The following is a 24,339-nucleotide window of genomic DNA, read 5'->3' on the forward strand; positions in this document are numbered from 1 at the left end:
CGTTTCCACCAGTGATATTAATTTATTTTTTTATTAATTTCGCATTAATGAATTGTAAACCGGTTCAGTCCCAAACTCACAGCAGATTTCATACTGTCTGTATAGAAGTTTTACTTTGAAAGGTCTCCCCGGAACCCGCCCTTCTTCTGAAACGTGTCGCTTATTTCTCGACCACCGGGTCGTTGAGTGGTTGGACCCTTTCTGTGTCCGCGGGGAGAAAGGGGTTAAGCGGACATTTGGAAAGACCCTGTCGTGGCGTATAAAGGGCCCGTTACCCACGCAGTCCGGCGGCCTGTGCTGGCACCACAGCGGCAGTGATGCAGCCTTCTCCGTCGTCTCTACAAAGGCACACAGAAACGCGTCGGTAACCGAGAGAGACACGGCAGACCAGCGGAGTCTGCCGCCCGGGGCCCCCTCGTCCTCCCTCACCGCTGCCTCCTCCTGACCCGGCATGCGAGGATGTCCAGGAAGATAAGGAGCGGCAAAGGTCGAGCAGCGAGCCGGATCGATGCTCCCACGGCCGGTGAAGTAGACTCGACAAAAACCGTGTAGTTCGCCTGAACCCTGGCAGGATTGGGCTCGGCTTCTCGGTGGCTTCCAGAGACTCTCAGGATGAGGAAACCCAGAGTGATCCGGATGGTTTTTGCCTTGTCCCTGGGATGTTTCGTCATGGTCATATTCTACTTTAACAGCAGTCTGAAGCCAGGTGAGTATAAATCCCATAAATACACAATATTTCCCCCTCTGCTCTGCTTAAACTTGCTTCCACACCCTGCCATCGGAGCGCTCATTCTCCTGCATCCCCGCTCTGTCTGCCTGCCGCTACGCTAAGAATAAAACTAAAGCTAACATGAAACATTAGAAATTAAGCGCCCCGTGAATAGTTTACACAGACGTCCCAACCTGACACCTTTCAAGCAAAGAAAATATTTCATCACTTTTATCAGTTCATCTCCATCCATCTGCAAATGACTCAAGTATTTAAATATGAGGGTTTGTTTTTTTCTTTTATCAGTAACAAAAGAAGTTTGATTAAATATTAATTTATAAGTTTTTCTAAATTTACATCTAAATTTATCTCATATGATCTATAGTCCCATAAAGGGTTGTGTGTTTGTGAAGATCTCTTGTGTGGAGACAAAAGTGTATCTGATGTATGGGCTCTAGTTTAAAGTGTGCAGCAGACCAGCTGGTCCTTTTCTGTTGGCATATGGGTTTGCCCATGCCTTCATAATAAAACCCATTCATAACCCGCTGTGTTAATGGGTTGTGGCATACTTGTAATCCAATACACATATCAGTGAAGTGCATGAAAGCAGGCTATTGAGACATTCTTAGCCCAGCTATAAAGGATTTTTTTGTGCGACTTGTTGGTCCTTGTCATTCCAATACTAAAGCGTGGCCTCCAGCCCATTGTCATTTCACCCCGTTGTGCTCCATCCCGATGTCTTTATTTTCCCATGAAGCTCAGATCTAAATTGAGGAACAGGAGAAAAACTTCCATTAGCAGAGTGTTTAGCGCAGTGTTTCCTCAGCTACAGGGAGGAGGGCTGGGAGCAGACGCAGCTGGCTGGCAGTGGGGTTGTCCCTTCGGTGGGATCTGCTTCCCTCTGCCACATACAAAGGCCTCTTTCACACGTGCTCAGCTATTTTAGGGGCCTAAAAACTGTAGGTATAGCCCATATTGTGAGGTGGATTCACGTTTAATGGCGATCCCAGAAAGTTTGGGTGTGTGACATGTCCATAAGTAACTTGTGAAAGACGTTACTGTCAGTGTAGTGTTACACTGTTAAAGTCAGGGGTATCGGTTATGATAGCGTGACTGATATGCTTTTCTGTCAGTAGGTTAACGTGTCAGTGCGGTAGGTGTGATTGTGTAAGATACAGTCACAAACCGTTACAGGTGTGTGGTTGAAATCAAAATCAAGGGTGTGGTTCTTCGGAAATGATGCGATAGTGCTGCAAGATGGTCTCAACATGCAGTTGTAAAAGAATAAAGTAACAGTCTGTGCTGTTTAGTGTATTTACATTAAGTGATATTTGCATTTACAGTAGGATCTCGCACTCGCATTGCTTTTGATTTGATAGTCATACTCTAAAAATGGGACACTAAAAGCTTGAGGAATTCTTAATCATCCAGGTAGAAAATCCCAGAAAGTTTTCGTAACCAAGTTTCTTCTTCAGCCTCACCTGCATTAACAATAAAGTTGGATAATAATTGAAACAAGCACCGCAGACAAACAAAGAGCCAGAAGATCAGTTTCATGATCATTATTATGCAAAGCGCCATGACCATTGGTCAGTGGCCACGTGTACTTAAATCACAGCAATGTAAGATGGTGCAAAATGTACTCTTAGCCCCCCTCACCGTGAACGTAAATAGGAAATGATCACCTCTAAACTGATCAGGGGGTTTCCTCATCATCTTACAAACCTGTGTTCATCTAAAAGCTTCTACTGCTGATCATAACAGCTTAAAAATGCCTCCACCAAATAAATATTGTCTTTCAATATTGCTCTGAAACATGGTGCTTGTTGTTTTGACAGTATTACAGAAAGCTTTATCGCGCCAGTCCAAAGGACTAACAAAAAAATGTGTCCTTGATAGTACTAGAGGCTAAGGTACTGCTATCCAGACGCAGGACTTCACATTTCTGACATTTTGAGGAGCAAATTCAAATTAAGAGATAGAAAATTACAGATAATCCAGGCCTTTGTGACATGTTTTTAGTGCCAGCTTCATAGATTAACAAAACTATGTTTCATCTGCATGTCAGTGGAAATGTGTATATATTTATTTTAGCAGGCGATCTCATAGAACTTCATAACTAACCTTTGACTTGACTTTTACATTTGTGACTTCTAGATAAAAACATTGGTTCATCTGTGTGCACGTCCTCGTGTAGCTATACTGGACAAATTGCTTTTGCTTCATTGTAACTAATAAAAACGGGAGACATGTCCTAGCAGGAAAAGCAGGGGTGTGTTAGTGACAGTAATGATGGTTTGCTGCTCGGTGATATAATGACTTAACGAAGCCATCGGCGGTCTTATTGGCCACACCTGTGCTTCTACTTCGTGGGAAATTCAGCGTTGGTGTGGAAGAGCAGCACACTAGAGCTGTCCCATCAAAAAGTGGCACTGCAAGTTAAATTTTTTATGTCCTTGTTAAGTAAGCAGGTCTTAAAACAGCGTCATACCCTAGTCTCTTGAAAAAGAAGGTAGCAATCTTGATCAGTCACCATCCATTTAAACTGGCTTTTTCACAAGGTTGTGCGCTTCACTGTATAAAAGAAAGGGGAGCGCTTGATTCGTTACAGGTCCAAACGAGAGCTTTCTAGCCAGGATAAATGCACAAAAGCAATTGTTTCCTCACCAGCTACAAAAATCGGCACTGAATGATTTTCCAGTCCGATCGACAGTGCAAACCCCCAAAATTAAAGATGCTTTTGTTTACGATTACTGTAAATTGCTATTGTGTATTAATTTGCCTTTGTGAGTTAATTTTGATTGAATAGGTTTACAACCAGTGCTTTGATGAGACACATGGCATAAGTGCACACATTCCTAGATGCTGCCTCTGTTTTTTTGGGGGGGGGATTGGCTCCACGTATTCCAAACACACCTGGAATGCAGCTCACGCGCCGACCATTAAACCTGCCTGTCTGCTCTAAGTGAATCTAAATTGGTTTCAGATATGCAGTTAGTTAGGGGAGGTGAAGCCGCTCTATCTGGGGTAAAGGTCAGAGTGTTTTTAGGCGATGTGAAGCTGAAGGAGAACAGCCGCATAACAAAGGAACATAGTGCCAAGTCAGAGTTAGCATAAAATTACAGTGCTTGGAAATGCAGTGCTAATCCAAATTTAGCATAATTGCATAGATGCAGAGTGGCTTTACTGTAACATCCTGGACAGAAATAGTTTTTCAGAACACGAGTTGCCTTTCATGCTGCAGAAACTTAACCCTTTGTGACGTCTTCGTATCCGGTCTTTGAAATTCACATCTGTTTTAGAAAAGCTGACTTTGTAAGATGGGCTTATGTGTCAGCGTGAGAGGTCTTTACTACAGTCGCCACTATGATTTCGCCTTTGGGCTTTTAGACGCATTGACTGAAGAGGAAGAAGTATATCATAGTCTGGAATGTGGTGTTGTATGTTACAGCACAGTGAGGGACTTCTCCCTTTGTTTTCCTGGGAGTAAAATCCAGGAACATCACACATACAGATGTGAGCTGACTGCTATGAGTGTAGCTAGTTGTAGCTGTTTAATCACAAACAGAGCCTGAGACTATTGTGTGGGCCTCGGGGCAGCTGTTGTTATTCATGTACTGGAGACTTACCGTACCCCCATCTCATACCTCCCTTGTCTAGGCTTGACTTGAGGCCACAAAAGTCATAAAAATTAGCTTCCCAGAACTCTGTCGGAGCACTGACGAAATTGTTGCGGCGCTCTTTGGAAACTAATTTTCACACATGGTCACTTGTGGATGGGACATTATCCAATTAAAAGCAGACGCATCCACACGGGAACAGTGTGTGACTTGATCTTCGTATGCTGCGGCGTGCAGTTGCCAATTGAAACCGCTCGCTCCTCCTGGCTGCTGTCAGATCCCCGTCCGTCTGCGGTGACATGGGGGGTCGGGGTGGTCCTGCTGTTCCAGCCTGTTCTCCAGCCAGCTGCATATTCATGAAACGGCACAGCAGGAGCTGATAGCACAGAAAGTACTCTGGAGGAATTTTTTCAAAATTACATTAGGACCATCTGCTTTCAGAGCCCGTATCCTCAAGTGATTTGATTTTTCTGGTTTGTCCTTTCGCAATTAAAGTTACTGAATAAGCCTTCTGCTCTACTATTTCAATCCAAGTGCTCTGTGGTAGCCAAATAATTCAACTCATCCCCACTTTGGTCCAGACTAAATTACACTGGCAAATATTGTCTGGGTTAGGGTTGTTCTGGTTCAGTAATTTTAGTCGCGCTCGATTAAAAAGCCCACGCAGAGCCAGGCTTTCATTATTCCTCACTCAAAGAGCAACAAGAGACATGACATCATGTACAGGTACATGTTTCTACATAAATTTTACATATACAGGTGCAATGATCTTTTCCTCTTTATCAAGCCTTTTCATAAGGCATATATGATATATATTGATCATATAGTATATATAATGGAAGCAATAACATTTTTTAAAATATTTTATTTTTATGTTAAAATAATAAGTGGGTATACAGAGGGCTGTCACTCCTGGATTCCTATTGCAAATTGATTAGAATGCATGTCCATGCACGTTAGGCTTATGTGTGGTTGTAAATTGGCTGGTGGGATGGTTAATGTTAATCTGAGGTAACTAAAGTTTATACAATGAGGTGATGGTGTAGAGTGCTCGGAGTGATCAGGAAGAGTGCAGAATAAATACCAATCTATTTGATTGTGTTTACTAATGCATGCAGTGTTTGTCACAGTAAAGTTACTGACCGCCCTAATGTATGGTAGACATTCAGTGTCCTCAGATGATGAACCTTAATAACTTGAATCACCCAGTAAACAGCTGTCATTGTAGGATCACAGAAATCTGTGACACTGACAGCAGTGACTAGTGGTTAAAGTGTCGCCTCACAGCAGCAAGCGTCCTCATTTTTTATGTACGTATAAAACAGAAAACTCTAACACCAGGCTGTTAAGGTCCATTAGTGAATTTAACACATCATTGCTTTTGCATATGAAGAAAGTCGGAGGTGCCTAGACCCACGGGAGATTCAGTTTAAGTTAAATGGACCTCAGGATTGTACTACACTGGTGAAACATGCAGTCGGGTCAGTATTTTCCTGTGTGATGGATATTTCTCTTTACGGCCAAATATGTGTCTATTGTCACTGTTTCCAACTGCTCAAATGCAGATGTGATGGATTTTAGTCAGCCAGCTAATGAGTCGCCCCACAAATGCACATTGAACTCTTTTACGCTTCTGCACAGGATCATAGGGACTCCTGGATCTGCAGACATTCTTCTAAGACTCAGCAAACAGACAGTACACCACCCACATGCTCCTGCCTATGCACTAACACCCTTTTCACACACACACATTTGTGGCCTAAAAGGATCAGGCTTTCCCTTGTACAGCGTCAAAGCTACTCTTTGGCAAGTCAGGTCAAGGAAGGGGGGGGCAGTTTTCCCAGTGGGACCTAAACACAGAGCTCATTTCATGGCTCGGACAGCAGGAACACACATCGGCCTTTCTATATTTTGCATTTCCCCAGCATTTGGTTCCGTGCGTACCGTAAGGAATGCTGTAGGCTTTGGGGGTCCAGACAGGGTTAAACCAACAGGACGACGTCTTCCTTTGAGTCTGCCTTAGCTGGGGTTGGTGAGTTTCAGACGTCTTGTATCAGTGGAGGAGTTAAGGGCAGCTGAGACACTGTTTTGTTAGAGTGGTACACGGTTATAACCAGCAGCTTTTTTTTTCTTCCCCCTTCTAATGGCAAAACATAGCACACATTTTTCCACCTATATCTATGCTGTGCAGTGTGTCCTAGTGTCTGCGCCCAGTCCTGATATCCAGCTATTCTGACATTTTAAACAGTTTCTTGATATTTTCACCTGCCCCCCTTTTAAATACCTCATGACAAAACTTGGACTGTAAATTTCCTTGCTTGCTAATTGATGCCAAGTTAGCAGATGACAGATGAGACACAAACCTTTTCAGTGTGCCGTCTCACCCTGTTGCTGAAACACTCAGTTTTCCAGGTGTTTGTCAGCTTCTGAATCATTTCAGCCGCTACCTCTCTGTTCCATTTTAGTGCTCTCTTTGGGAGAGGTCGCAATGAAATGTGTTTAGAAAACAGGTCAGATAAATTGGTGCGCTGTGGCAGAATGATCTCCTCACCTCGGCAGCTCAAGGCAAAAGACAAAGCCTCCTTTTGGCAGCAGCATCCGGCTGCATGTGACGCTCTTGATTCCAGTAATAAGGCATCATCTGGCTTTTTGGCAGAGGTGAATCCACTAAATGAGAAGATTATTTATGTGTCAAAAGAATTGATGCTGATTACTGTGAAGCTTGCTTCTTATGTATAAATCTCTGAGTGTTTGCTGTGATCAGTGATATTCTTGTTATTGCAACAGCTAAGTACTTTCTAAGTGTTTTCCCAGGCTGTTCGCCTGGTACCTCTACGTTTGCCTATGTCAAACCAGGAGCCAAGTTAATGTTGAGGGTGCTGCACACTCACAGCAACTTTTTATCTCAAGGTGATTGCAAAGTTCGGCTGGTAGGAAGAAACCTTTCTGCAAACTGAGTCTGACTTTGACTAATGGCAATCACTCTGTAAGATTGTTGAAGGTTTGCTGGTTGGCTTTTGGTTCTAATCCTCTAGAAAAAGAAGGCTGCTCAGCGCGATTCTAATTGCTAATTTGAATTGTTGAATTTCTGTCTATATAGAACCAAATTGCGTGTAATGATATCAGACTGATAGCACAAGCTCTGTCTCATGGCAACATTTACGGCAGGTTTTAGTAACATGGTTGGCATGCTTGACAATCTCATTTTCCAACAAAGTAACTGAAATTAAATAAGTAAATCTTATTGGATTAACACATTGCATAGTATGGGCCAGTAATATTGGCCTGCTGGTAAACCAGTTGGCTGTTTGTACCTCGACGGTGTTCCTATGGTCAGAAAGTTTAGTGTGGAACTTTGTAAAACTCCACTTTTGATGGTTGAAAGAGCGACCACCACACCGTTTTCAGCTGGAAGAATCAGAATAATTTGTCAGTACTGACAGCAGTACCAATGCTAGCTAACTGAATGTAGTGCGTGTCAGGCACTGGCTTTATATGGGGTTGTAGTGGTTATTTGTGTTTATGAGTGATAAATTATCACATGTGGTCAAAGTGTAAACGATTGTAAAATGTGACGCTAACACAACAGTCATGTTCAACTGTTGAAATCCTGCTTATCAGTAAATCCACAAAGTACCAAGTTTGATATGAGCCAATGCTGTCCTGTCCGAATTCAGGCAAACTGTGCTTCAAAGACTGGACAGAAGACCACGTGCAGATTTGTTGACATTGACCAAATTTGACTGAAAACAGAACTCACTTTAGCAAAATAAGTGCAGTTTTTATAGGTGTTTTGGGGAAATGGCTGCTTTGTTTAAGTTCCATGGGTCATTCCACACAGTATTTTAAGAGAGAGTGCAAAAGAACGAAATGCAATGCATCCCTTTTTTAGCTTTTATAAATTGGTCCTGAATAACTTTAGTTGCAGCCAGACTGGGAATTTTGCCTCTAAATTGGGTGCATTCAAGTTAAGTGGGAAACACTGTAAACTGTTTTAATGGTTGCTATCTGGGTAGAAGCCAGTGCAAGCTAACACTGAGCAGCTTATATTTTTATTGAACTGAACATTAACATTTAGTGCTATATCTGTGGTAGGGCTGAACGATTATGGTCAAAGTGATCATTTTGATCACTTGTTAGTCAGTATTGGTGTTCATTCACTTGGTTTGAGTGAATCTTTGGCAAAGATTTTGGTGACGTCAGTGCACCTTTGTGAGCGCTGATGCACAGTATGCATGCTCGCTTTAATGGACTTTTATGGAGCTGATGTTGGACAGTTCACGTCAGCAGCCATGTTTTTTTGTTTTTTGTTTGTCTGTTTGTTTGTTTTGGCCGAGTTTTATTTAGAACTGCAGTTTTTGGTGTTTTTTTTTGTTTTTTTGTTTTGTTTTGTTTTTTCAGCCAGCTGATTGCTTAAGAGTATTTCTGAAAAATGGATGATGATGATCCACTTCGAGGCATGAGTGTGGCAGACATTTGAATTCTGTTGTATATCTTTGAACGTAGTCTTACTAGTCCAGGACACTTCAGAACGGCTGTGACTGTCACATGCTGGCATGCAGTTGGAGCTCCTGATTTGCTTTTTGCTTTGCATTCTATTGGCTGAGCACATATTTTAAATATGTGATCGTGTTCATTTAACTGTGGGAAGCTAAAATCAAGATTAAAATTCCATTAACTGTGCAGCCTTAATGTGTGGTGAGAATGCTGGCCAGTTGTAAAAGATTGCAAAATGAGGCGGCTGATGCAACAGTCACGGTCTACTGTTGCAGTCCTCCTTATCAGTAACTGCACCTGGCATGCTTGCTATAGACAACGCTACTCTGACCAGATTCATACATTATGTTAATAAGTACATGGGGATGGAGTGTCTGAAATAAGACCGGCACTGATATATGATCTTTATACAATACTGTTGCACAGCTTCAGCATTTCTCTAGTTACTCTCACCTGCTGTTAGAAGCTAGTAAAGACCTGTGATTTCAGTTGTATGATCGACTGTGTGTCTCTCGCAGGTATTCTCAATGATTCTGTGTAGTATGCTCATTACTGCATGCTGGGCTGCCTGCAGTGAGCGTGTTTACAGCTCATAACCAGTTTGCCATGAGTGACCTGACCACACCACAGGGAGGAGAGAGGTGCACACATGTGGTCACTTGAGTCTCACAGTAGCCTGTGCTCAATAGTGTTGGGCCTGTGCAGTTTCCACCATTACAGCATCATTGTCTCCAATTAAAGCAGCTAATTAGTAACAAATCCTGAGCTTTTGTAAATCTAATTGTCTCCAGATGACAAATGTTGCTGTTCGTGCAAGTTTGGAGCGTAATGACTGCATAAAAGGCAGACTTGTACATAAGGCGTTTGTGCATACTGCCATTTGAATAATGGCACAGCACAGGAAGTCATTTGTTCAATGGGCAGTTAGTGCTGAGTTGCACTGCTCAATCTGGACTTGGAGCCACACAGCTGCTTGCAGATGTTTACTCCAGTGAAAAGCAGCCTGGCCTTGTCTCTGTGAGCAAACTGATGTCATTTCATTGTTGATGCGCTGTGAAGAGCACGTCTCTAACAGGAAGTTATGTGTTTAAACTTGAGTTTAGCCATGAGCCAGTGGCTTCAAGACAAAAGAACCAAATCCTAAAGTGGATTTTTTTTTTTTTTTTTTTAAATCAAATGATGAAGATGTTAATTGAAGGGACAGACTTTATTCATTCCGAACTTTATAAATAATCCCCCTTTTTCATTTGTTGAAAGTGACAGGTATCCCTGCAGTCCAGCACCTGTGGACATCATCACATGCTTCCTTCTTTGAGGTTTGCTGTTCACTTTTGGTCTCAGTAAGTGAAAAGCATGCTGGGCTGATGTTAGGTGAGCGACTCTGTTCTTTGCCCTGAGATTTGGGTTATGATCCGTTTGCATTGTTATACACCGTCTGAACAGTTTCGGAGCATTTGTCTGAACCTGAGCCTCTTTGGACCTCATAGTGGTCCAGTGAACTGCTTCTGTGTAACACTTGAAACAAGTTCAAGTACGACTTTTATCTGCTTAGTTTGCTGTCGATAATGAGGGAACCTGGCTGTTGGACTGCTTGTCAGTGAATTTCGAGCCTCTAAAACTGGGGGAGTTTGTGAAAATGGATGTAATCATTAAACAGTTAATGTGATATTTTTCTTCACATTGTGGTTATGGAGCAAGAAGAGTTCCGGTTTCAGAAATATGAGTCAAGTTAAATTTAAATGGCAGCAATACAGAAGAACATTTATGGAGTTTTCTGAATGAGTTTCAATGGATTATTGCCTGTATCGCTTGAACCTCCTGAGCAGCAAGGGGTGAACATTTGTTAGTGAAAATATGGAAATTTCGTGTGTGTGTGTGTGTGTGTGTGTGTGTGTGTGTGTGTGTGTGTGTGTGTGTGTATTTGAATACTTGAATTCCTTGAATCGTCAAACATACTGGGAAGTTCATGAATTGAAGCAAGGTCTAACTTGTGTAGAAAGGGATCACTAATTGCAGGGATTATTCTTCCTGGAATCGACACGCACGCTAAAAGCAAAGTTGGTTCAATGCTGGATTTTCCAGAAAGAGGCACCGATGTCACCCTGAAACTACACTGCACCAGGTGGTCTGAGTTCAGCAAGATACTGGAAACCTAACCCTCTTCAGCTGAACTGAATCAGCAGCATGAGGACTTATTCTGTGAGCTTTTCACAGCAGCTTCAGATTGCCTGATCTTTGGACGGAGCTACGCTAGCTGTTTCTTTTCCCAGTCTTCTAACGCAGCGGTCCCCAAACCCCGGGCCACGGACCGGTAGCGGTCCGTGAGTCGTTTGGTACTGGGTCGCGAGAGTTGAGGCTCAGGTGTGAAATGTATGGTTTTTATCAGTTTTCAGCTTTATTTTGTTATCGTTTTTATCGTTAACTCTGTTTTCCTGGGTCTTTTCACATGTGTTATGAATAAATCTTCTTTTTTTCGGTACCAGTACTAGTTTTATTTTGTTGTATTTATCCGCGACATCTTAAAGGCCGGTCCGTGAAAATATTGTCGTGTATAAACCGGTCCATGGCGCAAAAAAGGTTGGGGACCGCTGCTCTAACGAAGTGCCTCCTGGCTAACTTCATAATTTAAAACACTAAAATGACTCGTCTCATCTGAAGAAGGGGACAGATTGCAGTTTTATCTTCAAGCTAACACTTACTGGCTAAACACACCAGAATACATCTGCGTTTCATTTAGGGAGTGTGCGTTTTTCATAAAAGAACATCTGATGAAGCGGGGCTATCTATGTTTATCTCTGAGGAAAAAACAAATAACCTCCACACTACGCTGCAGATGGAGTGAAGATATGGCTTTTATAGAAAGTGACTACGTCCACAACATGCATGCAGATCAGATGGAAGTGTCTCTCTCAGTAACTCAGTCTCGTGAGTGTTGATTGTAACCTTACATCTGTGGCCGGAAAGTGTACGATGTGATGAGCTTGTTCTGTAAATCAAATAAGCTGTGCTCCTGTGGGGATGGTCGCAGTGTCTCGGAGTCCTGCTGCTCCCTGTTGTGTCAGCGAGTCATGGTTCAGCAGCGTGGTGCTCATCTCTGCTTTCACTGCAGGCAGGTTGGAGTGCAGAATACTTGATGGTAGATGTTGTTCTGAGAGCTCGTTTTCATTTTTCTAACTATGATGAAACTGTTTGAGTGAAGCAACCACTGCCTTTTCAAACCAGGCCGCACGCCTTTGCATCTTTCTTTTTTTTCTCCAACGAAGGCCTGCAGCTTTTAGGAGGAACAGATCGACTACCTTTACCCAGATTAAATCTGAGGATCATGTGGTGAAACTCTATACATGTCCAATATCTGGAAGGAAACAAATGATGGCTCTAAGCCAAAGGACATAAATAAGGTCCTTTTATCCTTCCTTTCAAACTTGAGTCTGACATAACGTGGAAAATGAAATGTTCTGCCCGGCCAAAACTCTTGTTCCGTTTCTAAAGCACTCGAGCAAATAAAAGCAGCGATAACAAACCATGAAAGTTTACTTTATTGTTTCAGTGCAACGTTTTTGTGCTCAGTTTGTGTTAATGTTCTACAGTGCACTTTATTCTCCTGTTTTATCTGTCTAATGATATACCACACTGTATTATTATTTATGATAATGGTAGTTAACACCAACAGTAGTAGTTAAATAGTAAATGAGCTGATTCTTGTGTACTGCTTGGGTTCAGTATCTTGCTTGAGGATATTTGGCTAATTATAATTTTGGCATTCAGTAATTCAGTGAATGATCAAATAAAATAATTGCGCTGCACCTCTTTATCCTCGGCCTTTGTTCCTCCCTGAAACCCTGCAGTAAGCTCACGCCCCTTCAGGCTGCAGCATGTTAAACTTCAATAAAAGCGCGAAGTCAGCGACTGATTGGTAATCATGGGATGGACACCGTCCCCCTTCTAACTCATCTCATGTTGACAGTTTGCAAATGTATCGTGCATATTTTCTTTAAAATGTGTCCACAGAAATATGAACACCAGCCAAACTACCACAGTCAGGGTCACAGGACCACATTTGGGCGTGATGACACACATTCACAAAAGCATTTTTAGTGATAATTCAGCGGTGACTGCTCCATAACCGATGTGCTTTTTCCTCAGCCTCAGAGGCGGTGGGTGAAAGCGGCAGCAGACAGAAGTCGAGGAGGAGTCCTCTACAGACGCTGTACGATGGCGATCAGGTCAGTCTAACGTCATGTGCACTTTAAATATTTATTTGTAAGGATTTATTCCAGGATTACTCGGGGTTATTTTAACAAACTTGGCAAAGGTTATGATAAATAGTCATTTTGTGATTTTATGATTCTTTGTGTTTCTGGAACGTTCTATGTTTGAATGAAAGAGAGCACACATAACCAGACAGGATAGGCCGAGTGTTTAATGACAAACAGGGTCTCATTTTTAATATTTAATAATAATCTTCTAGCTATGGAAATTCAGTCCTCCTGCAGTTTGTTGGCATAAATAAATCAGTGTCCAAAACTCTTGAGTCACAAATGTTTATACTTTGCTTGGGGAAAAAAGAAGTAGGTGGAGTGATTTACTGAAACATGCAAACACATGGAAATGCAGTGTAACGGTAAAAACAGACTTTGTACAATTCTAACAAGCTTGAAAGTTCACATTTGGTGTGACCGCCTTTATTCTTCAGAACTGCTGGAACGCTAATGAATGCTTTCTTAGAACTGACTAGACTTCAGAAATAGTTCTGCAGGCTTCTTGAAAGACACTCAAAAGCTCTTCTCTGGATGTTGGCTGCTTTTCGTTCTGTGCTCGGTCATGATGATCCCACACTGATTCAGTCATGTTGAGGTCCGTGCTTTGGGGAGGCCGATCCATGGCTGATAGGAAAAAAACCACAGAGGTTTTTAAGGAGCTTGGAAAGAAAAGCGTTTGGACTTCTTTAAGTTTCCTTGAAGATGTTTCACCTCTCATCTGAGAAGTTTCTTCAGTTTGAAGAGCAACTGGTGGAGAGTCCCAGTTTTTAAACCCTATGGGAGTGTTCCCAAGTGGGTCATGGACCCCCCCTATGCGGTCGTTCAGTCTGACGTCACTAGCCGTGTCTGGGCCTAAACTCCGCTGCAGGTCCATATATCAAACGATCACTATGGCATTACTGAGAGTTGAAAAACTGTCTAAAGTCTTTCATCTTTAATAAAATGATCAGCGTTCTGCTCTACCAGGTGTAACAATTGAGTTTAACATCCAGGCATCCATGAAAACGGAATTTATGACAATTAACGGAGTTAGAAGTTAGCAGGAAGTTAGCTCGCTAGCTTCTATCTAAATACAATATAGCATGTCCTGACTGCGGGGTTTTGGAAACAAATTAAAACGTACAGCTCTGCTATCACTTCCAGCATAAATGAAGACAGAAAACTAAACAGCAGTGACGTTTGTAGGGTTACTGAAGTTTGGCTAGCTGGTATATAATGATGTGCTACGTGACCGCTAGCGACACAGCTATGTTAGCATAATATAAACAAGCTTTTTTTCCCACTCGATAAAAGTTAACGTGAGTGTTCTCGGTGGTCAGGAACAAATGTAATCACATGGCAGGATGCTGTAAAAGGACCAAACTTCAGCCAGGAGAACAACTGAGATAATCCATCCACAATACGAAGTTAGTCATTCATATACTGCTGCATGGGCTGGGCTGTAGTTACATCCTAAGGTTTTAAAAACTGAGCTTAAATAAATGATTAGCGGTAATAAAAGCGGAGGGAGGTCAACAGTGATCACTGACTGTTTTAGGAGCTTTTTGAGATCAAATATAAGAAAATGCATAACATTAAACATGTTAACAACACAAAAGCCATATTAAACGCAGACTACTTTAGACCCGGAAGTAGGATTCGTCACGTCATCACTTAACGACCGGATACACCACCAGCTAGCGGAGAGTCAGAGAGACAATCAGAACAATACTGTCATCCTCTATGTACCAGATTTATCAGAGAAACTCAGGAGAGTTTTCTCCAATCACGACATCCCCGTGTACTTCAGACCCAGCCACACACTCAGACAAAAACTGGTTCATCCCAAAGACAAAACTCCTAAGCACAAACTTAACATCGTAGTGTATGCTGTGCAGTGTGGCGAGGAATGCTCAGACCTCTACATCGGAGAGACCAAACAGCCACTTCATAAACGCATGGCTGAACATAGAAGAGCCACCTCCACTTAATTCAGCAGTTCAGTCCACGTTTTGCTCCAGTCCTCATAAATCTGCTTTAGCTGCATCTAAAGGAAAGTAATACCTGCTCTTTGTAACGAAATGTCTAAGAGACAAATCTCCCCGGAAATTTGTGAAGTCTTGATAGTGATATTTTTCATGTCAAGGAGAAATACTTTGATGCACTCCCATCTGAGCAGTAAAGGAGGAGAAATAAAGGTCGGCCATTTTTGTGGAATTAAAGACACGACATTTATAGAGGAGGATTCACGACTTTGTACAGATACTGTCAGGCAGTTAAGAGTTTTATATTTAGAGATGCGTCTGACTGCTTTTCATCCATGCACAGGTTACATGAAGCTAAAAGCAGTAACAGGAGCCGCCCTTTATCAGGAAATACAAAAATATCACTTTTTCGGTCGTTAGCAGGTTTACTGTCTGCAGCTTAGTATTAGACAGAAACATGTCCATGTGCAGCCTTTCATTTCCACTCTAGTTATGAGTTGCGTATAACAGCTGTACACAACCATTGCCTCACTGGGTGTTGATATATCTGAACACACACTTTCATCCCCGCTTTGTTTTGACTCAAGCTCACTTGACATTAAACAGCGATGACTCAGCGTAACTTTTATCTATCAGTTTGTTCTTTGGAAACAGCTGCCATTATTGAGTTCAATTCAGTATTTGCTTTTTGAGGAGGCTTTCTCAGGTAAACACCCGTGGGCGGGGCTCTGAATGACCACTTTCCTCTACGCAGATGTTCAGCGTTCATGATCTGGGCTCTGCTATTAAAGCAAATCTTACAGCTGGTTCCAGTTAAATCTCCCTGTGAGGAGAAGGACGGTGCACATGCCAGAAAACAAACTAGCTCCAGTGGAGTCCGGTCCACTCGCTTCCAATTGATGTCATATTTTCACTGTTCCATTTCCACTTAAACTGTTTAGCAGCAGCAGGATGCTGGAGTGAGCTTGATTAATGTGAGGCAGATTTATTTAATTGTTTAATTCTGTAAACACAATGGGCGACTGATTCTGTCTCCATTTGTTGCTCTCTGCACATGTGCAGCAGGTAACTGGGTGAAAAGCTACATGTAGCGGAATAGCTGACAACCTGGCGACTGGAAGAAACTGAGCAATACGATTAAGAATTGGGTGCAACCATTGCTTACAACTTGTAAGAAAGTTGTAAGACTCTTTGCTGTCACTTTTTTGGGTGCAAAAATCCTCTTTTCAAACTGTTAAGTTTTTGTGATGCGCTGCTTGTAACAAAGTGCTTAAAGATACCAAGGAACTAAGATTTAAATTGTAAGTCGTCTGTGTAGATACAACATTGGTTGACTTGAGTAAGGCGCCTTTTTATACTTTAGTGAAGTGGGTTAACAAACCCAAAACGAGCAGAATTCTTCTAAAAATGGTCAGGTACAAAGACTGGACTAAACTTGAGTGAAAAAGCAGCCAATGTCCAAAAAAAATCTTTGAAAGACCTCCACAAAATCTGGATAATTATTGCTCGAGACCCCTTTTAAAAACTGGCAGGAAAGTCTGAGGCCGACTAATGGCCATTTTATAATTGCACCAACAGCTGTCACCGTCTCACCAAGCTTCTGGCTGACTGATGGTCTTGCAGCCCAGTCCAGCCTTGCGCAGGGCTACAGTCTGGTCCCTGACGTCCTTTGACAGCTCTGTGCTCTTGCTCATGATGGTGGCAGGTTGGAAATGAAGAATGTGTGGTTTATATACATAATGAGTTGAGATCAGGAGTATTTGTAATCGCTTGTGTGCCACATAAGCCCGCAGCCAGTCTGTGAAAGCCAGTATTCAGGCTGGGTGATAGGGGATAACATTTCAGTTGATGAGACTACCGTAAAAATTTAAGACTGTTCATTTCTTTGAATGGAAAAAATTCAGCAGGGATTCAAATAATTATTTCCCCAAGTGTGAAAACACAGATATCTGAAAATCAGTTTTGATTAGTCCAGATGAAATTTCTAAAAATAGATCAAAACACGATATCTTTAATGAATGTTTCCACACAGCAAATTGTCACTTCCACTAGCTGCTGCTCGCTCCACTGATTAAATGTTAAAGTGTTCAGCACACTTAAGAAGACTTTGGTGTTCTTTGAAGGTTTGAATGCCATGAAACACTAACAGCAGTTAATATCCTCAAACTATGAACTCATGCATCCTGCTCACATGAAAAGACTGAAACAGGAGTTTCAAACGCACTATTGTGTAACCACAGTGCACAAACCTCTGCTGAGAGGAAGGGTCTGTGTTGGCTCTGCAGTCGTTCAGGTGTCTGCCGCTAAACACAGAGGGTCAGGCGCAGAGTCAAGATGAGTCTGGGGGCTCCAACCACTGCAGTGGGATGCCAGGCTGAGTAAATGAAAGGAGTAAATAAGACATTTGTGCCACGCAGAGGCCAAGCTGAACTGGATGACCTGTGACTTGATTAAAGTTGGGGATGGGCCATAATTAAGACCAACAGAGGAGATAAATCTGTGAGTGCATTTTCTCTCATTCAAAAGGCTGTAAGCGGCGTCCGTATATCATCATAAGGGTGGAGTGAGAAGAGCCTTTTTCAGCCTCGGATGGCGCTGCACAAAATCTGCTAAATGTCCTTAAGCAACACTGAGTTGCTGAAGGTGAAAGTGGGGAAAAATTAGGGGGTGTTGCACTGGAAGGAAGCGAGCTTATTGGATCTGTTTGAAGCTGCAAAGTTGGTCATATCTGAGCTGTCCTACCTGCATTGTTCAACATTCCTTAAAAATTGGATGAAGGGAACATTGGCAATGTAGGCAGTGCTGCTGAATCAGTGGAGTCCTCTCAGGAAGGCCAGATTCTCCCATTCGTCACATTATAACTTAAACTGTCCCAACTTTAAATCACTTTTCCTTGGGTTTAATGCCATGCAAGTCCTGCACTGATACCTGAGGAGTTGTGGGACATGAACCATCAAAGAGCCTGTGGAGGTACATTTACATGCACTCCTCCCCAAAACCAGCAGTGTAGCTATTAATAGGACAGATGCTGAAAGTTGGCTTGAACAGGGAAAAGAGCAACAGCAGAGTTTACCATGAAGAGGGAAAAATTTCTTCTGGTAACTTCTATCATCATAACTTACAATCAGTGCCATAAACTGACCTGAAAAACTCGTATAAATTGTAACTCAGGTTTTTCTTTTATTACTAAATGCCAATTCTCTGCGATTCCTCTCATCCCTGTAGGTTGAGTCGGCGGTACAGGCGATCCATCAGGGCAGACGGGAGCTGCTGGAAGAAGCTTGTCGCTCCTATACCCGCAAACGCAGAGTCCTCATCCCCGAGGACCTGAAGCACATCATCGTGGACGACCAGCACGGCTTGCTCTACTGCTACGTGCCCAAAGTGGCCTGCACCAACTGGAAGCGGGTGCTCATGGTTCTGACGGGCGTTGCCGGGTCCAACAGAGACCCTCTCGCAATCCCTGCCAACGAGGCCCACATCCCCGGAAACCTCCGCACACTTTCTGAGTACTCCACCTCCCAGATCAATCAGCGGCTGCGCTCATACCTGAAGTTCGTCTTCGTGCGCGAGCCCTTTGAGCGGCTGGTGTCTGCGTACCGCAACAAATTCACACGGAGCTACAACACAGCCTTCCATAAACGATACGGCACAAAGATAGTGCGGCAGCACAGGCCGGACCCGCAGCCGGAAGCTCTGGAGAAAGGAAATGACGTCTCCTTTGAGGAGTTTGTCTATTACCTCGTGGACCCAGCCACCCAGCGAGAAGAGCCCTTCAACGAGCACTGGGAGCGGGTGCACTCACTGTGCCACCCCTGCCTCATCCACTATGACGTGGTGGGGAAATACGAGACGCTGGAGCAGGACTCCCGCTACGTGCTGCAGCTGGCCGGGGTGGAGGACCAGGTCAGCTTCCCCGCCTCGTCCAAGAGCACCAGGACTACAGGAGACATGGCTGCCCAGTTCTTCCACAACATCAGCCCTTTTTATCAGAAGAAGCTGTATAATCTCTATCGCATGGACTTCCTGCTCTTCAATTACTCTGTACCAGCCTACCTCAAGTTTAGATGAGGCTGGATTTCACTCGCGCACACAGAAACTAAATTACAGAGCCTGGACACCTGCAGAAGAAGCTTCTCCATGCAAACACTGCAAGTTCTGTTTTAAGAGAAAGAAGAGCAATCCTTATCAGAGCTCCAAAGAAAACTAATTTTATTCTTGAGACCGAACATTGCGATGGAGAACTCTTGAAGGAATCATAAGATCAACATTGATGCCTGAAAAAATAAAACAAAAATTTTAAAAAAGGCAAATCCTCTTGTACTGTAGTTATCGAGCAACTAGATGTTGCTCATTGCTTTTGAATGTGTGAAACAGGGTTGGGCGATATGTTGAAACTGTCCAACCGGGCCACCGTCAGTCCAACTACTGCATTGCTATAATATCTGTTTGCAATCATAAAAGAGATATTTGAGGAAAAGAAGAATCCGCTATTTGGGTTTATGGTTGTAACTCTCTAAGGTGTACGTCATCATACGTGATAGCTCTAACCGTATATTTATGAGCGAGGCAAAACTGGCTTTTCTGTTGTCAGCCAGAATGATTAGTTTCTTTGTTCCCAGTTTTCCAAATCTTGGGAGAAAAATACTCTGATTGCCTGGAGTTGGAGTTAAGGTTAGATTAAGGTCCAATAATGACAATTTAAACCTCAGACGGTTCAACCGGACAAACCAAAGGATCTAAACTAAGCAGTAAGATGAAGTGCGTCCACGCGGTACAAACAGCAGGATAACCTGCTTGCTAATTGATTAGGTTGCCCAACTGTACATGTAGTTTTTGGTCTACTTGTTTAATTTGATTGAATAATATAGATGTTTTTATTCAGTGCCAATCAATTCAACAGCAGCCACTTAAAAATGGCAAAAGTGTTTAGTGTTTTGTGAAATGTTTTCCTATACATGTACAGTATGAATTGAGCTTCGATTTAGTCTAATATGTCTCCATTTAAAAAAAGATTTCTGCTTGTAATTATGCAGAATCACAACCTGAAGCTTTTGGCTTTTGCATGCAGGATGTGAAGAGCGGAAAAAGGGAACGCATCGCCGAAGTGCAAACTGAAAACTGCTGGCTTTTATTGGACAGTAATTTGAATCTAAATTTGAAAATGCTCGTCAGTGTTTAATAGAATAAGCGTTGGCCTGGATATCTGCTGGCACTCCTCAAAGCTCAGAGGAATCATTGGATAGTAGAAAGGTTGATCGCTTCCTGGTCCATTATGTTAGCATAATATGCCCAGCCCCACCCACCAACCAAAAAGGAGCAAGAAAGTGCTTAAAAACCCGGCTTTGGACTATATGCGATATAAACGGATATATTTTTCCGATCACTCAGTCCTAGCATGGAATATTTTTGGCTTCATTTTATTCCGGTTGTGGTCTGCTGTTTTTAAAAGTGTATTTGCACGACAAACGTTATTGTTGCAAGTTCCATAGCATAATGATTAAAGTATTAAATTCATGTTTAGACAGTGAATGTCTCTCAACATGTGTGCCTTTGCTTTTGGGCCTTTTGGGGGGGGGGTCAGTTCTAAATGACAACTTTTGTAACTGTGACTTTGTTTACTTTTTCGTACTGTAGGAGGAGACTTCTGTGTGAACTATGATATTGTCTTTATTTATTGTGCCATTTCTGATTCCACAGAGTCAAACCAACCAAAATAGGTAAAGTTTCTCTCACGATTTTCAAATAAAATGCATCTCAGAAAGAACTTGTTAATTCCTTAATAGTTACAAGAATTCTCACTGCAATAATGCAGAATACGCCGGGCACATTTTGCATGTCAATCTTTTATTGAAATGATAAACCATGACTGGATGTGACCTAGAAGTGTTTATAAAGGCAACGGTACTACGAAGTCCAGTCAAGCTCGATGTCAGTGGAAATAGGATTAATTACTGTTTCTGAGTGCTATTTCCAGACTAATGACAAGCTAAAAGTGCATATCAAACAATTGAGAAGGCCCCATACAGAAAAGTGCATACTAAATCATTTGTTCACAAAAACAGCACAAAAACAATCCGTGCCATCAATACACATAGACACGGTTAAATACGACAGGCTATATTCAGTGGCATCGTGCTGCACAACAATAAGAGATCCAGTAGAAATTTGGCAAGAACCAACTGAAGGCTCGTCACGGTTTAAAAGGCACAAATCTACAGAAAATAAGCACGATTAAAATCTAACATTCATCCAGACTGTGCAACGCCTAGTATACATTTACACTCAGTATATATGTTATTGCCTGAATACGATCATTTGCCGTGTAACATTTAGGAGCTGACAACAGTTGTACAGATGTGCCAACAGTTATTACGGTGGTTCTACATTACTCCCACTCGCTGCATCCACTTTGAATGGACTGTGGTTTTGATAATGGCCACAGTGAGCTGGTGAATATGGAGACTAAAGTGCAAAACAACTCCACCCTGTCCACGTGTTTATTTATTTTTTCTTCCACCACCTGTTTCCTGTATTCTCTTTTTTTACATGCTGCTTATCTACAGTGGGAATATCTGTGCCTCAGTGCTGGGTGTGAAGAGCTATCAGCAGTAAAAATTGATATAAACTATAGTGCAAAAGTCCCTCATTTCTTTATATTTTGCTAAAATTGGTGCAATGTAGTATGCAATGCAAAAACAGTGTCTGTACGATTGTAACAAGCTTCAAAGCATTTTTGTGATTTTGTTCAGTAGCCCTCACGATTAGTTCTCCAGGCTTTTTGAAGGACACTCAAAGCTCTTCTCTGGATCTTTCTACCTTTTGTTCAGTTCTCTGCCGAGATCACTGCTTCAGTAATGTTGAGGTCCGAGCTCTGGGGAGGCCGATCCATGACTCAGTGCTGCACCGTGTTTTGGGGATCATTGCCATGCAGACAAATGAAGTTGCTGCCAATTAAATGCTTTCCGTGTGGTATTGCATAGTGGATCATGATCTCCAACACCAGTTTCCTCACATTTTTTAACAACACACTGCACACCATGGCAAGAGATGCCAGGTTTTCAGATAATACCTGTTCATAAGTCGGTGTTAATTGGCTTAACAGACAAAGTATTCCTCTGAAAATGGTCCGGTACAAGCACTGGACTGAAAATGGGTGAAAACTCAGCCAATGTCCAAAGAAAAACTTTGAAAGACCTTCTGAAAACCCGGAGAACTGTTGTTCAAGACCTTCTCTTGAATGGGGGAGGGGAAGCAACATATAATGAAAGGATGGGGAGACTCGAGATTATTGCACAGTAGTGTATGTTGTGAATAAATTATAACCACACAATGAATGATTTACTTTTCACAAAATAAAATCTGTTGTGATTGTTATGTCTGCTTTTTTACAAAACAACAAGGGTCACACAAACTTGGTGGGGAAAAATTCAGGAACTATGTGGGACTTTGTTCATCAAGACTTCCTTTATCATTTCCTATCTAGGATGTTTTTAGGGATTCGTTTTTTACCCAAAATTGCAAAAGTAGCAAAACCTATTTGGACCGTACAATGAATGTGACACAGCCTATGAAATGTATGCTAGTCTAACCAACACTATCAGATATTTTTGCTTTCCATCACAGTAACAGCCTGTTTTTGCTGCAGTTATGAAACTAAAATAATGAGAACTGTGTACTTTTTCATTACCAACAAAACAGAACAATAGCTATTAGCATGTTTGGACAACAGGCTGAACCAAATTATTACCTGCTGTTTCTTTGTCACCTCAAGTAACCCAGCTAAGTAGATACTCGTTCGTGTAGCATTCTTTTACATGTAAACTGCTCTTTCTGTCGCTTCAGGCTGAAGGTGAAGCTCTGTACTTCATTAGGGGGAATACAAAAACGTGTAAGATCACAGTAGGAAACAATGGCAGCAAAGCAGGGAATTAGTTTCATTTACAGGCTATTTACTAGCTATTGTTTCACTAATGTAACATCTCCCAGCTGATTACTTTGGTAAATAATCATCAGGAGGTATTAGGGAAGTGCTCAGCTCATTAGTGCTCAGCTTCTTCCTTATTCATTCCTCAGTTGTTCTTTAGCAAATATTTCAGTCCCTTGGATGTCTCCTCACTCTGCTGTTTCTTGAGCATAAACAGTTAAATTTTAATAAGCTAGCATTGTATTCTTTCTTGCAAAATACTATCTAACAAACAAAGTCCTCCAAGCTGTCTTTATCACAGTGCAACAAACTGGTGACTACGTTTAAGCACTAATATACTTCAGCTTTGAGTTTCTGGTGAATTATTTATGAGATAGATTGGAATACACCATTAGAGTTAAACTAGTAACCAATAATCCTACTAACAGGTGGACTAGAGACCAAAACAGTACACCAGACATTACCTGCTCCAGCTTTGGGCCGGCTGTAATTTACACAGATCCGACAGTGTGGCTGGTGTGTTTATTCTCCCCTACATGCTAATGTACCAGCTGTCTGTTACAGACCACTCAGGCTCCGTCTGACCTCATCAGAAACTTCACAAAGACAATTCAATGGCAGCTGGACAAATACTGCCTACAGATTGCTTTGTATGTAACTGTAAGGCTTGACAGTCTGTCTGAACACAAATATCCCTTTTGTACCAGTGTGGTCCCAATGCAAGTCTCCAATCTAGAGCTAAAACAGACTTTGATTGGTGCCAGAAGGCTGGTACTACCAAATTGCTGGGCCCAAAGATGAAACCACTGAATTGGTGGTTACAGGCTAGACTACAACATGAAATTCACCACTGATTGGTAGATGCAGCCTAAAGACTGTGTTCGTGGAAAAGAGGTAACAGCTGTGCTGTTTCATGGTCAACAGAAATGTAGAGCAGATCTTAAAGTTTAACGAATTATGAGGAGAGAATCAGAAATCTAATGAGTGAAACTGTGCCCTCGTACTAAATATGTTTCCTTAGCTAAAATTCCATTCTTCTTTTCATGATAATGAGTGTAGAAATAACACCATCTGTCCTCTCGTTCCTTCTTTTCAGTTCGTTTTGGCGTCTTGCACACAGGGAACAGTGCATTCAGGATGTGCAGGACTATGTTTTTGTATCAAAGTCCAGTTTGAGTAGAGCTGATCATCACAATCAGCCTGAAGCTCAGAGCCAAGAAGCCAGTACCCAGCAGGTCACCGAGAGCTGTCAGGTAGGGGATGGAGAAGTTGTCTGGATCCAGGCCCCTGCTCCACAGCCAGCGCACCATCAGGCTGGCCACATAGAGCAAAATCCCCACCTGCATAGTGACAGCAGTCGCAC

General features: G+C 42.3%; 2 protein-coding genes across 2 annotated transcripts in view; one reads left to right on the forward strand and one right to left on the reverse strand.

Moving 5' to 3' along the window:
* Positions 1-22,437, forward strand: chst13 (carbohydrate (chondroitin 4) sulfotransferase 13). Its single transcript, XM_086291296.1, has 3 exons — positions 1-706; positions 12,970-13,049; positions 18,275-22,437. Exons 1-3 carry the CDS (start codon positions 613-615, stop codon positions 19,118-19,120), a joined length of 1,020 nt encoding a protein of 339 aa, XP_086147422.1. The 5' UTR covers positions 1-612; the 3' UTR covers positions 19,121-22,437.
* The window catches only part of LOC147329893 (solute carrier family 41 member 1-like), a 12,758-nt gene continuing 9,120 nt past the window's right edge, over positions 20,702-24,339 (reverse strand). The window contains exon 10 of the mRNA XM_086291294.1: positions 20,702-24,316. Within this exon, the coding sequence (XP_086147420.1) occupies positions 24,137-24,316 (180 nt within the window). The 3' untranslated portion in view covers positions 20,702-24,136. The remainder of the gene's footprint in view (positions 24,317-24,339) is intronic.

The sequence above is a fragment of the Aulonocara sp. 'chitande type north' Nkhata Bay genome, linkage group LG5 (assembly GCF_057382095.1).
Source record: "Aulonocara sp. 'chitande type north' Nkhata Bay isolate Kocher_YH1m ecotype deep benthic linkage group LG5, A_spYH_male_GT1.1, whole genome shotgun sequence".
NCBI lineage: Eukaryota > Metazoa > Chordata > Actinopteri > Cichliformes > Cichlidae > Aulonocara > Aulonocara sp. 'chitande type north' Nkhata Bay.

Bases quoted from the DNA above. Each gene is read 5' to 3' on its own strand.
- chst13 (XM_086291296.1), top strand. From the start codon at position 613: ATGAGGAAACCCAGAGTGATCCGGATGGTTTTTGCCTTGTCCCTGGGA. The intron at 707-12,969 runs GTGAGTATAAAT...CTTTTTCCTCAG, and splicing joins TAACAGCAGTCTGAAGCCAG to CCTCAGAGGCGGTGGGTGAA. The intron at 13,050-18,274 runs GTCAGTCTAACG...TCATCCCTGTAG, and splicing joins CGCTGTACGATGGCGATCAG to GTTGAGTCGGCGGTACAGGC.